Source organism: Cervus canadensis, chromosome 1, assembly GCF_019320065.1.
Source record: "Cervus canadensis isolate Bull #8, Minnesota chromosome 1, ASM1932006v1, whole genome shotgun sequence".
NCBI lineage: Eukaryota > Metazoa > Chordata > Mammalia > Artiodactyla > Cervidae > Cervus > Cervus canadensis.
The window spans coordinates 10,478,339-10,494,022 of NC_057386.1; the positions used below are offsets into that span (position 1 = coordinate 10,478,339).

General features: G+C 50.7%; 1 protein-coding gene across 1 annotated transcript in view; it reads left to right on the forward strand.

The window, feature by feature from the left end:
- Positions 1–14,711, forward strand: part of CCDC40 (coiled-coil domain containing 40) — a 45,198-nt gene extending 30,487 nt beyond the window's left edge. The window contains exons 12-21 of the mRNA XM_043462536.1: positions 747–990; positions 1,070–1,252; positions 5,269–5,514; positions 6,488–6,701; positions 7,121–7,290; positions 7,393–7,484; positions 8,886–9,006; positions 11,065–11,253; positions 12,792–12,950; positions 13,907–14,711. Of these exons, the coding sequence (XP_043318471.1) occupies positions 747–990; positions 1,070–1,252; positions 5,269–5,514; positions 6,488–6,701; positions 7,121–7,290; positions 7,393–7,484; positions 8,886–9,006; positions 11,065–11,253; positions 12,792–12,950; positions 13,907–14,152 (1,864 nt within the window). The 3' untranslated portion in view covers positions 14,153–14,711. The remainder of the gene's footprint in view (positions 1–746; positions 991–1,069; positions 1,253–5,268; positions 5,515–6,487; positions 6,702–7,120; positions 7,291–7,392; positions 7,485–8,885; positions 9,007–11,064; positions 11,254–12,791; positions 12,951–13,906) is intronic.
- Positions 14,712–15,684: the final 973 nt, after the last annotated feature.

Sequence of the window (15,684 nt, forward strand, 5' to 3'; positions counted from 1 at the left end):
ACTGGATACAGTCTAACTGTATGCCAATGAGGTATTTAAAGTTCTATCTGGTCATTGAAAATAATTAAGGGAAAAAATGTCTCACACACAAAAATTCAAATTCCATTATCCAGGATCTGCAGTTTTTAACTTGACATTACTTATGGGCATGTCCATGGCCAGTATGCTGAGGGAATTTGAAGAGACAGCCACCTGTGTTCCTCCCAGCCACTCCACTTATTCAAATGCCCTGAGCTTCATGTTCAAGAGTGCTAAACTGAATAAAAGCATTTTCTTTCCAAGATTATGGTCACGACTAAAGGAGATGGGCTGGCAGTGACCACTCCTCACCACTAAGTACAAGCCAACAGTTTCCTGTCCTTCCTCCTCCTATCATCACAATATTAAAAGAGTTTTAGATTTGGGTTGAGAAGGGTAATAGTTCCAACACATTATAAAATAGTATTCAAGATTCAACCACTGTTGGGACTTCCCTGGTGGTTCAGTGGTTAGGATTCCATGCTTCTACTGCAGGAGGCATGGGTTTGATCTCTTGTTGCAGAATTAAGATCCTACGTGTTGTGTAGTGTGGCTAATAAAATAAATAATATTTGAAAGTCATGCAAAATTTTTTAAAATATTTGACTAATACTAATAGAGTTGGTTTCCTAATTTCTTTCTCTTCACTCTCTGAGCTTCCTCCCATTGGGTACCACCTTACACATTGGTATTCTGATATCCTGGCTTTGCTCTTTCAATTTTGGCAGTGAATGCCAGCATCAAGTCAAGTCCATGGATGTTGAGCTTGAAGCCTATAAGAAATCTATCGTGAAGGAGGAAGAAAAGAATGAGAAGCTGGCCAGCATCCTGAACCGGGCAGAGACAGAAGCCAACCTAATGCAGAAACTGACCTCACAGTGCCTGACTAAGGAGGAGGCCCTGCAGAATGAGTTTAACACCTACAGGCTCACCCTGCTGGACACAGAGGATGCACTGGGCAAGGCCCATGTGGTACGGTCATGTCCCCACCAGCAGGGCAAGCCTCCCCACTCTGCTTCCCAGTATCCACCCTCTGACTCTTCCTTTCTAGGAATACGCAGCAACCGTGGGAGAATTGCAGACTCTCCACCAGGCCATCCAGCATGAGTTGGAGCTGAGGAGGAAGATGGATGCCTCCATCATGGAGAAGCTGAAGGAGCACATGACCTCCAACAAGATGACCAAATACTTCCACCAGCTCATCCTGAAGCTCCAGAAGGAAAAGACTAACCTGGTACGCCAGCTGCACACACCTGGGCCCCAAGGGGTGGATGCTTTCATGGTGCTCAAGCATTGGAGCAGCTCTAGTGGGGAACAGATCACATGTGGCAGAAGGGCACTGAGCATGTTCATTCACCTTTCATTTTTTTCTAGGTGTAAAAGTAATGCATTTTTTATTGCAGAAAACCTGGAAATACAAAAAGGCATAAGAAGAAAATAAGACAGATGCAATCCCACCATCCAGAGATAATCTCTTCTGAAACTGTGGTGTATTTCCTTCTGGAAATTTTTCTAAACACACATGGTCATACTCATACACACAAAGACACACAGAAACACACATTCACATACACATCCCCACATGCACACATGAGCAAACACAAGCACACAGATTCACACGCACATGTACACATTTGTTTAACATGTTCACATACATGAACAGACATGTGAAGATACATATGCACACACAACCTGAGAGGACATAGGACTCTTACTATATATCAGTCTTTAAACCACTCTAATCCATTTTCATTAATTTTACAGAAATACAACACAGAGCAAAAAGTGCACAAACAACAAGTGTAGGAGTCCATTATTTTTCACTATGTGTGTAGTGTTTTATTTTACATTATTGGTCATATTTAACATAACATTTTCCATAAATATTATTAGAAAAAGTGCATGTTGGTTTATGCATCACATTTTATCCTACAAATAAACATGTTTTCTTTAATAATTCTCTCTTTGGACACTTAAAGTTGTTTCTAGGTTTTAAACTTTAGAAATAACTCAGCACTGAACATACTTGTTCACACATCTTTGTCCACATGTCTGAGGATAAATCGCTGCAGCAGAGACCCTGGTCAAATTGGTAGGAGCATTTAAAATGAATCATGGAGTAGCCTGATCCTCTGCTTTCCCAGGATGTGCCTGAAGGTCCTGAGTGAGTGTGACTGGCCCTTCTGGACTAAGGACCCAACCCTTATCCCTGGCATGAGCTCCCTTTTGCTCCCCCAGGGGTCTTGCCTTTCTCTGAGCAGGGGTCCCTACGTCCTGAAAAAAGCAATTTGCTACTTAGGTTGTTTCTTCTTTGGCTCTTCCTGTGTGACTGCCTCAGGGTGCTGTCTACCTGGCTAGAAGCCGGAGGCACTTCATGCCTCCCAGATACCTGGGAGGAGACCAGCTCACTCCTGGCTTGATTGTGCCAAGGAACTGAGGAGAGGGGGCTGGATCCAAGACTGTGGATGCCCAGGTCTCCTTAAGATGTCCTGGTTGATGCTAGTGGAGTCCTACCAGTTCTTATTCCAGGAAGTGGGGGCAAGACTACCTGGTGGGAGCAAAACAACTGGGCCCAAGTGTGCACTGGAAAAGTTATGCAGTGTGGTGAGTGTGAAATAAACCTGCCCAGCCCTGATGCAACATCACAGAGGCTGATCCCCAGACTCCCAGGTGTCCCCCTTTCCCAGTCACCTGTGTGGGCAACACATGTGCTACCACCCATGTCCATAGGAGGGCAGTAAAGTCCTGGACCAGCATTTGTTGGAACACTTGGTGGATGATAGGTGTACTACCACCTATATCCACAGGACAGCAGTAAGGAGTACTGGACCAGCATGCGTTGCAAAAATTCGTGGGCAGGAGGTATACTACCACCCATGTCCACGGGAGGGCAGTAAAGGGTCCTGGGCCAGCATTTGTTGGAGCACTTGGTGGGCAGTAGGTGTACTACCACCCGTGTCCACAGGAGGGCAGTAAAGAGTCCCAGGCCAGCATTTGTCGGTGCACTTGGTGGGATACAGGTGTACTACCACCCATGTCCACAGGAGGGCAGTAAAGAGTCCTGGGCCAGCATTTATTGCAAAAATTTGTGGGCAGCAGGTGCGCTACCACCCATGTTCACAGGAGGGCAATAAAGTCCTGGGCTAGCATTTGTTGGAACATTTGGTGGGTGGCAGATGTCCTACCACCTGTGTCCACACGAGGGCAGTAAAGTCCTGGGCTAACATTTGTTGGAACAGTTGGTGGGTGGCAGGTATACTACCACCCATATCCATAGGAAGGCAGTAAAGAGTCCTGGGCCAGCATTTGTTGGAACACTTGGTGGGTGGCAGATGTCCTACCACCTGTGTCCACACGAGGGCAGTAAAGTCCTGGGCCAACATTTGTTGGAACAGTTGGTGGGTGGCAGGTGTACTACCACCCATGTCCACAGGATGGCAGTATAGAGTCCTGAACCAGCATTTGTTGGCTCGCTTTGTGGGCAGTAGGTGTACTACTATTCGTGTCCACATGAGGGCAATAAAGAGTCCTGGGCCAGCATTTATTGCATCAGTTCAGCTCAGTTCAGTCGCTCAGTCGTGATCAACTCTTTGCGACCCCATGAATCGCAGCACACCAGGCCTCCCTGTCCATCACCAACTCCAGGAGTTTACTCAAACTCATGCCCATCGAGTCAGTGATGTCATCCAGCCATCTCATCCTCTGTCGTCCCCTTCTCCCCCTGCCGCCAATCCCTCCCAGCATCAGGGTCTTTTCCAATGAGTCAGCTCTTCGCATGAGGTGGCCAAAGTACTGGAGTTTCAGCTTCAGCATCAGTCCTTCCAATGAACACCCAGGACAGATCTCCTTTAGGATGGACTGGTTGGATCTCCTTGCAGTCTAGGGGACTCTCAAGAGTCTTCTCCAACACCGTAGTTCAAAAGCATCAATTTTTCAGCACTCAGCTTTCTTCACAATCCAACTCTCACATCCATACATGACCACTGGAAAAATCATAGCCTTGACTAGATGGACCTTTGTTGGCAAAGTAATGTCTCTGCTTTTTAATATGCTATCTAGGTTGGTCATAACTTTTCTTCCAAGGAGTAAGCGTCTTTTAATTTCATGGCTGCAATCACCATCTGCAGTGATTTTGGAGCCCAAAAAAATAAAAGTCTGACACTGTTTCCACTGTCTCCCCATCTACTTCCCATGAGGTGATGGAACTGGATGCCATGATCTTAGTTTTCTGAATGTTGAGCTTTAAGCCAACTTTTTCACTCTCTTTCACTTTCATCAGGAGGCTCTTTAGTTCTTCTTCACTTTCTGCCATAAGGGTGATGTCATCTGCATATCTGAGGTTATTGATATTTCTCCCGGCAATCTTGATTCCAGCTTGTGCTTCCTCCAGCCCAGCATTTCTCATGATGTACTCTGCATATAAGTTAAATAAGCAGGGTGACAATATACAGGCTTGACGTACTCCTTTACCTATTTGGAACCAGTCTGTTGTTCCATGTCCAGTTCTAACTGTTGCTTCCTGACCTGCATACAGGTTTCTCAAGAGGCAGGTCAGGTGGTCTGGTGTTCCCATCTCATTCAGAATTTTCCACAGTTAGAAGTTGGCATTTGTCACAGCATTATTTCGAGTAGGAATGTTGATAACAGATGACAAGCTCAAAGAGGGCAGGCATGTTGGGTTTCTTCACCAAAAGCACCTGAGCTGTCAACAGCAGGGCCCCTCTGCTTGTTGTGGAACAAATGACATTCCCAGGGACAGCTGTGACTTGCTTCCCAATCTCTGTTACAAATATGACTACTATACAACCATTAAAAATGACATGATATGACGTGTTGAATTGAAACGTGGCTTGCAAAGCTATATGTAGAGTGTGACCCTGTTTTTGTTTGGGTACGGAGGAAGAGGGTTTATATACAAAGTCAAGAAGGCAGGATAGATTCTAAATAGTGATGCTGGCTAACTGTGTGGCACATTTACGGGCAATCATCTGTATTTTCGCATTTCCCCATTTCAATATATGTTACTGTTTGATAAGAGATAATAATGTCAGCTTTCTTTTTTTGTGAGGAATCATTAGGGTTCAAACAAGGAAGTCCTTTGACAGGTCATAAGGTGGGGAGAAAACCAACATCCTCCTCTGTTTCTCCAGATGAATACCCAGACCAAGGAAAACATGAAACCAACCAGCTCATGTGGAGCCTCTCAGAAAGAGGAAAAAAGTTCAGACTTGTTTCCTTCTGCTAATTCAGGTGACACATCTTTCCAAAATTGACGGTGACATTGCTCAGACCACCCTGGACATCACGAACACCAACTGCAGGCTGGACATGCATCAGAAGGTGCTGGCCGAGCTGGATAAGGAAGTGAAAAAAGTCAACGACCTCATCACCAACAGTGAAAGTGAAATTTCCAGGCGCACAATCCTCATTGAAAGAAAGCAAGGCCTCATCAACTTTTTCAACAAGCAGCTGGAGCAGATGGTTTCTGAACTTGGGGTAGGACCCGGGGACCAGGAGAGGTCACTTGGGTTGATATATGTGCCTGGCCATTTCAGAAACTGCATCTGTTCAGGAACGGACTCATGTAGGACATAGGCGTTCCCGCCCTACCCATCTTACGGGTGAAATGCACATGTCTGTGTAGAATGCTGACTCAGGGGCTGTCTGCAGACCTTCTCTGTGGGGCCACATAGTCAATATTTCAGGTGTTATGGACCATACAGTCTCTGTTGCAACCCCTCACCCTAGCGGTTACAAGGAGGAGCCACAAGGAGGCAATAGGTAAACAGACGAGTGTGTCCACGTGCAATGAAACCTTACTTATGGCCCCTGAAGTCTGGATTCCATATAACTCCCACCTGGCACGAAATTGTCTTCTTTTGATATTTTGTGTGTCCTTTGGACTATGTGAAGACAGGCAACGGGCAGGATCTCACTCACTGCTGCTCTTAGTGAAGTGGTCTGTTGGGTTTGAGGCTTGAAGTTCTACAGGTTATCCAGTATCCCTGACCTGAGAACCCCACAACAGCCTCAAACCCCAGAGCAGCATGGGCAGTTGGTGGGCACACTTAGGTAGACCCCAACCAGAGCATGGTCTCAGAGCTGCAACCCAAATGGATTCCAAGGGAGTAAAGACCCTAACCTATGACAGTCTGTTGTGAAAAGACAATTTGCCAAGTCCTTTTGGGTAACAGAAGCCCCACAAGTCTGGGGCATGGTGAGGCCAGGCCAGTGGAGGAAGGGAAGGAGGTGGCAGACAGGCAGATCACCAGAACAGAATCTCCCACAGCAGGTCAGGCCATATGACCTGGGACCACAGAAGAGGGGACACAATGACAGGGTCCTTAGGCCCTCTGAGTAAAGATCCCCCCACTCAGCATACAGATGCATGATCTCAGGTGTCCCTGCCCTCTGCAGCCCGCCCTGACTTTAGGGACTCAGTCTGCTTTCTGGTGAACATCGCTTTCAGGGCGAAGAGTTGGGGCCCCTGGAGCTGGAGATCAAGAGGCTGACCAAGCTGATTGAGGAAAACAACACCAACGTGACGCAGGCCCAGGTGACCTGGCTGCGGCTGCAGCAGGAGATGGTGAAGGTCACACAGGAGCGCGAGGAGCACCTGGTCTCCCTGGACATGTCCAAGAAGGAGATCCACATCCTGGAGCAGAAGAAAATACGGATAGAAAGTGAGCTCCCCTGCCCAGCCCCTCCACAGCACCTGCTGAGGCTTTCTGGTGCTACCTGGTCCCACCGGGTCAGCCAGGCCCTGCAGCCGCACAGGCAATGCTGCCGGGTGTCCAGGGCCCACTCTGCCTGGACACATCATGCCTGTTTCTTCCCAGAGGTCCTGCCGCCTTCTTGCCCGGCCCTCTGGGCTCCCAAACCTGCTTGTGCGAGGTTGGGGTCGTTGCTTTCCACCCCCTGCCCCGGAGCTTGTTGGCCTTTGCTGGGGACTCGGTGTCTGAGCGCCAACCCTGTCTCCTTCTGCCTCCGCCGTCTGGGTGGGGATGCCAGAAGGTCAGCGGGGAGGGAGGGCGCCGTAGGCACAGACCCCCTATCACAACCCCCAGGGGCCACTCCCAACCCCCGACCACCCTCCCCACAGACAAGATCAACCAGGAGAAGAAGGAGCAGAAGCAGATTGAGCGCCACATGAAGGACCTGGACAACGATCTGAAGAAGCTCAACTTGCTGATGAACCAGAACCGGTGCAGCTCCGAGGAGCTACAGCAGGACAACCGGGCCACGGAGGGCGAGTTCGTGCTCTCGCTCAAGGTGCGCTCCGGGCTCAGAGCGGATGGGCGGGGCAAGCAGGTGCGCGCGGCCCTCGGCCCCGCCCCCGCCCCGCCCACCGCCCCCTCTCTCCTCCCCCCTCAGGCCTCAGAGCGGGAGACCATCCAGATGCAGGAGAAGCTGAACCAGCTGAGCGAGGAGAAGGCAGCCGTGCTCAACAGCCTGGTGGAGGCGGAGTGAGTGCCCAGGCGCGGGTCCGGAGAGTCGCTGCCCACGGTTCACGTAAACCGGTTGGTGGCGGGGGAGGGGGCGGGGGAGGCGCGGCCCTGGAACCTGAGCCGGATCCCTGGGAACAGCGGAGTCCTGTGCCTCCGGGCAGCCCTTCTGCAAAGCCATGATGGTGATCATTGGAAGCGGAGTGGCTTCCTTCAGGACAGACGTTTTAAAAACTGTATGATCTTTCAGGCGCCTGATTATAAGAGTAATCCAGACCCAACGGTAAGCATTGTAAACCATTGCAATGAGTGCAGAGTAGAAAGGAGAATCACACTTAATCCAGCCCTCTTCCTTTACCATTTTCTCTTTCTTTCATTCTTTTTTTTTTTAAACCGTAGTGCAATTTTCTCTGTCTGCCTTTGAAGCAGCCTTGTAGTGTATTTTTCTGTGGATGTCTTCCCCCTTGGGGTGCACGGGTCTGCATTTCCAGTTGGAAGGACTCCTGAGCCTGCACGGTGCGCACACACCCTCACTGGTGTCATGGGATCTCCAAGGGGCCGAGCAGCAAAGGGACCATCCGTTCCCCGTGTTTTGACACATAACACTACCTGGAACTTTTTCAGGGGATCTTAGTTCCTCCAGGCTGCTATAACTCACCACCACAGGGTGGGCTTTATAAACAACAGGAATTTGTTGCTCATAGTTCTTGAGGCTGGAAGTCTGAGATCAGGGTACTTGTGAGGTTGGGTGAGGGCTCTCTTCTGGGTTGCAGACTCCTCACGGTGTCCTCACAGGGTGGCAGGAGAAGGGGAGCTCTCTGGGGTCTCTTTTATGAGCGCACTAATCCCATTCATGGGGGCTTCACCCTCATGACCTCATCACCCCCCCACCACCACCACCAAAGACCCGGCATGAGGATTCCAACATGTAGATTTGCGGGGTGGGGACACAAACATTCAGACAACAGGGGTGAGGGGGGCATATGTCTTTGCTAACATTTTAATAGTTTTCAGGCTCTTGGTCTATTTAGGCTTTTGACTTCTCCTTATGTCAACTTCTATCACTTATATTTGACTTACTCAGCTTCTCCTAAAGCTACATATCTGCTTTCTCCCTTGTCCCCCTCTCTCTAGGTGAGGGTGGCGGGCCCTGGAGTTGAGTTTACCTTCTGGTCTCAAAATGGGAGACATTTGTTTCTATTTAAACCCTTGCCTGGGTGCATGCCACCTGCTCAGCAAGGGCACCCTGTCATGGACAGGAAGGCAAGGGTCTCCCAGAGCCCATCACAGACCCTGCTCTTTGTGCTCTGAGCCCATTCCAAGCACAGCACACCCCAAGCACAGTGCACCATGCTCATCGGAGCGTCAGAAAGAAAACCCCTTTGTTCTTCAGCTCTTACACTGCCTCCCCTTCCCTTAAAGACACCAGATCATGCTTTGGGAGAAAAAAATCCAACTGGCAAAAGAGATGCGGGCCTCTGTGGATTCTGAGACAGGCCAGATGGAGATCCGGGCCATGAAGGCAGAGATACACAGGATGAAGGTGGGTGGAAGGAGGGAGGTGTGGGGGGCCTGGAGCTTGGGGTCCTGGGAAGAAACCACTCTGGCACAGCAGCCTGCACTCCAAGGAAACTCGCTGTTCCCCCTGCTGACTTTCTCCACCAGCGCCTGTCCAGTTCGTGTTCTTACTGCACCAGAATGGCCACAGGACACACAGCAATCTGCACGGGAGTCACAAACCACTATGTTACCCTCACTCCAAGCAATCAACGTACTCCAGTGTTTTTAAATGCTGACTCTGACCAATCCCCACCCAATCTCATGACCCATTTGTGAGATGTATCCCACCATTGGACCAAAAAGACTCACTCAGTAACAGAGTGCAAGGAACACACCCACATTTCCCCGTCGAGTCATATTTTCTCTCTACTGTCATCTTTAGCTGGATTTCATTACCTTAAAAAAAAAAAAAAGGCTGGTAATTAAATCACAGGCTGTCACTGAGCCAAAGGTTCAGGAACTTAAGGCAAATCACAGCAGGTCATAAAAAGAAATATGACATCACTCTTACGATTACATGGTCAATAATAACCCCACTGGCTGAGTCCAGAGGAATTCTGATCAAATGCATCCACTACTGATAAGTTTAATAAACACTCCATTTAATTGACTTTTCAAACCACAGAAGCCATGTATGTGGCTGCAGCAGGTCAAACACTGTACCACAAAGCTTACACACACACACACAGGCACACATACACAGAGACGCACACTCATACACAGGTGCACACACACACACACACACACAGATGGGGCTGCCAGCCCCCTCCCTCCTAGCTGTGTTTCGGTTTTGTTTTCCTTTACCAAAATAAACATATAACTCAGCAACTTATTTTTTTTAATGATACAGACATTAACTTTCTATAATAGTTGCAGAATATACTATGGATACAACATAGTTTAATGAAACCTTCCCAGGTTGATGTGAAGATGTTGATTGTCTCCATTGTGGTGATGTTTGTTATGACAAACAATGTTACAGTGATATCCTCATGGAAATCAGCATCCATATTTTTGGGGGGTCTCTTTCTGGGCTGTCTTCTGTGTCCACTGATCCAAGAGCCCAAATCCACACTGTCTTGATATTTATTTATTTGGCTTTACTGGGTCTTAGTTGCAACACATGGGATCTTTAGTTGAAACATGTGGGATCTAGTTCCCCAACCAGGGACTGAACCCAGGCCCTCTGCATTGGGAGCGCAGAGTCTTAGCCACTAGACTGCCAGGGGAGTCCCCGTCTTATTTTAAATCAACTTTATTGAGGAATAACTTATTTACAGGGCATCCCTGGTGGTTCAGCAGTAAAGAATCTACCTGCAATGCAGGAGACATGGGTTCGATCACAGGGTCAGGAAGATCCCTTGGAGAAGGGAATGGCAACCCACTCCAGTATTCTTGTGCCAAGAATCCTATGGACAGAGGAGCCTGGTGAGCTACAGTTCACGGGGTCGCAAAAGAGCTGGCCACGACTTAGCGACTAAACAGTAAACAAACTTACATGCAGTAATGTGAACTTACTTTAACTGTCCAGTGTACATAATGTGGCCACCACCCCATTGAGATATGGACCATGTCCTCCTCTGCAGAAAGCTCTCACACACCCCTCACAGTCCCACTCCCACCACACCCCAGCCCCCAGCCCCAGGCCCCAGAGACCCTTCAGGCCACCATCTCACAAAACCACAATGCCTTTTTCCTAACAAGGCAATTAACCTTGGTGTGATACAGTTAACCAAACTATGAACTCTAATCAGAGATCACTGTTTTTTTGGCTAATGTCCTTTTTCTACTCCAGGACCCAACCCCCGGCTGCATGTCCTCACGTGCCCCCATCTACCCCTGTCTCTGTCAGTTTCTCAGTGTTGCCCTGCTGACCTGATTATCCTGACATGGACTGAAATCATTCTGACCAGTTGACAAAGCCCCCAAGTTCCTTTTTTCCTGGGGCATCACCCTCATGCGTTCCCCCCTGGTTCAGCTGGGTGTGGTGGGAGGTGGCACGGGCCCCTCTCCTGCCCAGTCACCTGCCCTGTGCACCCAGGTCAAGCACGGGCAGCTCCTGAAGCAGCAGGAGAAGATGATCCGGGACATGGAGCTGGCCGTCACCCGCAGAGATACCATCTCCACCCGGGCTGAGGGGCAGAGCAAGATGGACAAGAAGCTGTTCACGCGGACAGACTTCCACCACAAGCAGGCCGAGCTCCGCCGGAAGATCAGGGATGTTCACAAGGTGTGGGGGCCAGGCTACAGGGACGGGGCCCCACCTCGGGCCACCTGTCCACGGGTGGTCGGCGTGGGTCATCCGCCCCACTGGCAGGCGTCCGTGCCTGGCCAGCCAGCGCTGAGTTTCTGAGGCACTTTCTCCAAAGTGGGCTGCGATTTCACTCGGTCCTTCCAGCCTGCTTCTCGGGGGGTCCCTCCCCACCTCATCCGCCCTACCGCCTCTCTTGCCCCTCACTCCTGGAGCTGCAGCTCCAGCTGCTGTCGGGGCTGTTTTATGAGAAAGAGAAGTGACAGTGGGGGCTGAGGGATGGCAGGAGCTCGGCTCCTGAGTCAGACAAGCCACTTTCTTCTGCGCTGAGGGACAAAAGTCTGAGCCCCACACCCCACGTGCTGGTTCTGGGTCAAGACAGAGTGGCGGCCAGATCCACAGGTGCTTCCCGGGTGTCCCTAATGCCCTGCTCTGATCGGGCCTTTGCTTGGGAGTTTGTCTTGGGTTTAACAGAAGAGCCATGAGGCAGGTGCAGCTCAGGGCTGGAAGCGGCCCCGTTTCTGCCCCCTCTTCTAACAGAAATGGCGTCAGAGAAGCACGGAGTGTTGGTGACGAGTGTGAGCCCCTGTGTCACTGACACCCAGTGGGTGCTGGGGATGGGCTGATGGGAACATGGAGGGCACCCGCTCGAGCCCATGTCCCCGTCCACCTGGCCACATTGACCAGCCATGCGGTGTGTGCCTGCCCTGGGAGGGGACCAGCTATGGCCCCGCACCTCCTCGTTTCGCCATCGCCAGGCAGGGCTCTGAGCTCAGACTTCTCTTGGCCCCCACTGGCCGGCTGTGTGGTCTCAGTGGGTGAGAAACCTCCCACCCCCACAGTTCCCCATCTGTCAGTGGAGACAGGAGCAGTGACCCCTCCCAGAGAGGCGAGGGTTACCCGAGACAGAACCTGGCCTTGGAGCCCCACCATGGGTCCCAGCCCTGCTCTTCTACTTGTGGCTCAGGCATGTTGTCCAACCTGTCTGTACCTTGGCTTACTGACCTGTGAAATGGGCCCTTACCTCATGGTGTCACCCAGAGGACCAGATGGAGAATGTTGGGATAGCCCTGGTCGGGGGAGTCCTGCATGAGGAAAGGGTAGCTGAAAATGATAGAGTTGATCCAACTGCTTATTCGGACGTTCCTGGAGGTGCAGAGGGCCTTTTCTGGTCTTGGTTTATGCATTTCTCTGCCATCTTGGCCACTCCTGGACTTTCTTCTGTCCTGGACTTTCTTTTGTCCATCCCTCTCCACCCCTCCTGGCTCCCCAGGGGCCTCCTCTGCCCAGGTTGGCGACAGATTCCTCTTCTCCCTACTGCCACAGAGGGTCTGGCCATGGCTCCCTCGCTGGCCTCCCTACCTGCAGCACTCTCCTACACCCCAGCTTTGGAATTCCTCCCAGATTATGTGCCTAGAGGGTCCTGGGGGTTCCTCCCTGCCTGACTCTTCTCTGTCCCCTGAATAACTGGGGGCAGGGTCCCAGGATGTTCCTGTTTCACCCTGCTCCCACCCCAGGCCACCGAGGAGTGCACCCAAACCATCCTGGAACTGGAAGAATCTCAAAAATCCATGAGTGACTCCCTCCTGGAGAAACAGGAGCAGTTGTCGAGGACGCAGGTTGAGGCCGACGAGCTCGAAGTTGAGCTGGACCGGCTGGCGACCCTCAAGCGACAGGTAGGCAAGCCCCAGGGCCACAGGAACCCAGCAGCAAGGCCTGCTCTGGCCCAGCTAAGCCCAGGCTGATCATAGCACTACCTACTGCTGTCATCCACCTCACATTGCTCATGAAGGCTCCACAGGCCGGCACTCTCCTGGGTGCCAGGGGTACAGTGATCAGAAAAGATGACAACCCCTGCCCTCCCTGAGGTCACCTTCTGAGGGCGGGAGGACAGATAATCAAACTAATAAGCAAACTGATACTTCATATCTGATGGTGACAGATACTCTGGAGAAAGAGGAAGCAGCGAAGGGGTGTCGGGTGGATGGGGGCGGCGCTAGGAAGGAGGGTGGTCTGAGATGGCCACACAGGAGAAGTGACATTTGAGTCAAAATTTGAAGGGGAGGCAAGGGAGTGAGCACCCCCAGGTACAGCAGGAGTGGAGGCTGCCCAAGGCCCCGGGCTTCCAAGGCTTGGAGGGGGCAGTACCATGACCATGGGCTGCTCCCTCAGGGATGGGGTGGGGAAGAGTGACTTGGGATCACTGCAATCATTTGGTTCTCATGATGAGTGTGGGATGTGAGGGCCAAGAGTGGACACAGGGCCTGTCTTAGGCCATCACAGTTCCTAAGAAGGATGCACAGACCAGGCGTAGCCTCAGGCTAGCGAGAAGTCATTAGACTCCACGTGTCATTTCAAAGCTGCCCCACTGGGATTTTCTGCTGGATTGAATATGGTGTGAGCAGAAGACAGGGGTCACTCAGGGCTTCAGTGTTTGGGCCCAATCAACTGAGACGGGTGTGGTGGGCACCTGGCAGGTTGGACTGTGGGTGAGGGCGGGTCCATCAGCCCCTTCCCCTGGATCTGCCAAGCTCTCCACTCGCGCATCCTCAAGTCGGAGTTCGTGCCAGGCCAGCGGGTGTCCTCTTTTGAACACGCATAGCCTGACATGGGGTCACTTGTCCCTCCCAAGAATCTTTCTGAGCTCGTGGCCCTGCAGACGCGCCTCAAGTACCTGCAGGCCGTGAAGGACGGGCGGTACGTCTTCACGCTCCGCAATAAGCAGTCACTGATGATGGAGTTCAAGCGTCTGCATGACAGGCTGGTCAGCATTGGCACCATCCTCCACCACGTGAAGGAAGAGTACCCCCAGTTCCAAGAGGCCCTGCTCAAGGTCAGCCAGTCCATCGCCAAAAGGCTGGAGTCATCCGGGTCCTAGAAAGCCCCAATCCACACCCCCACACACAAGGAGGAGGCCAGTCTTGAGTGTCATCAGAACTGGAATCTTCCTACCCTCAGAGAGTGACACCACTTAAGAGAGACAGGGCATTGTAGGAATTTTTTTGTAGGAAATCCCTGCGTTTGCAGTTCCATTTTGGTGAGTCTTCCACTTGCAAAGGCAGTGTCAGTGAACACAAACCTGCATTCCCACATTGGGCTAACTTCTAGTAAAACTGGAAATACAGGCCTCTGCTCCTGCCCCCACCTTCAGCATGGGTTAAATCCAGATTCCCAATTTATGGGAGCAAGTCCAGGGGGATGTGAATCCCTGGCTGTGTTTGGAGGCCTAAAGCCTGAGGTGAGTTCACACAGCTGTGTGAACACAGACCTCCCTTTGTCTGCCCACTTGTCCACAGCCCTCGTCTACCCAGGGCATCTCCCCCAACACTATGATTCCCAAGCACCTGCTACCTATGCCTTCCCTGCAGTTTAAAGGGAAAATGTTCTACAAGATAATTTTAAATGTTTCAGCAGGAAAATAAAATTTTTTTCTGACTGTGCGAGAAAAAGCGTATTTATTCTAAAATATTTCAGAAACGCAAACCCCACAAAGAAGCAGGGAAGCCCTCAATCCCACTCTGACACTGCTGTGTGGGGCTTTCTGTGCCCGGTTCCACCTGACAGGGTCACAGGATCCAACTTTTCACTTGAAAATCTTGCTCCTCTTTTATTATTATTATTATTAAATTTTTATTGGAGTATAGTTGCTTTGGGCTTCCCAGGTGGTGCTGGTTTCCCTGATAGCTCAGTTGGTAAAGAATCTGCCTGCAATATAGGAGACCTGCATTGGATTGGATTCCTGGGTCAGGAAGATCCCCTGGAGAAGGGATAGGCTACCCACTCCAGTATTTTTTGGCTTCCCCTATGGCTCAGCTGGTAAAGAATCCACCTGCAATGTGGGAGAACTGGGTTCGATCCCACGGTTGGGAAGATGCCCTGGAGAAGGGAAAGGCTACCCATTCCAGTATTCTGGCCTGGAGAATTCCATGGACTGTATAGTCCATGGGGTTGCAAAGAGTGGGACACAAGTGAGCGACTTTCACTTTCACTTCACTTTCACTTCAGGTGGCACTAGTGGCAAAGAACCTGCCTGCCAATGCAGGAGATGGAAGAGACCCAGGTTCGATCTCTGGGTCAGGAAGATCCCCTGGAGCAGGGCATGGAAACCCACTCCAGTATTCTTGCCTGGAGATTCCCAAGGACAGAGAAGCCCGGTGGTCTACAGTCCATGGGGTCGAAAAGAGTCAGACACGACTGAAGCAACTTAGCTCATAGTTGCTTTACAATGTTGTGTTGGTTTCTTGCAGTACAAGCTTGCTCCTCTTAACATGGGCCTTTTCTCAGTGTATGAAAAGTACCTTGTCATTGAATGTTTTCATGACAGTTTTATGGGTTATGACAACATTTTCCTTTCAGAAGAAGTTTAAGTTGCTTCCAAATTTTCGGCCTCTGGGTGCTAAACTCGCAGTC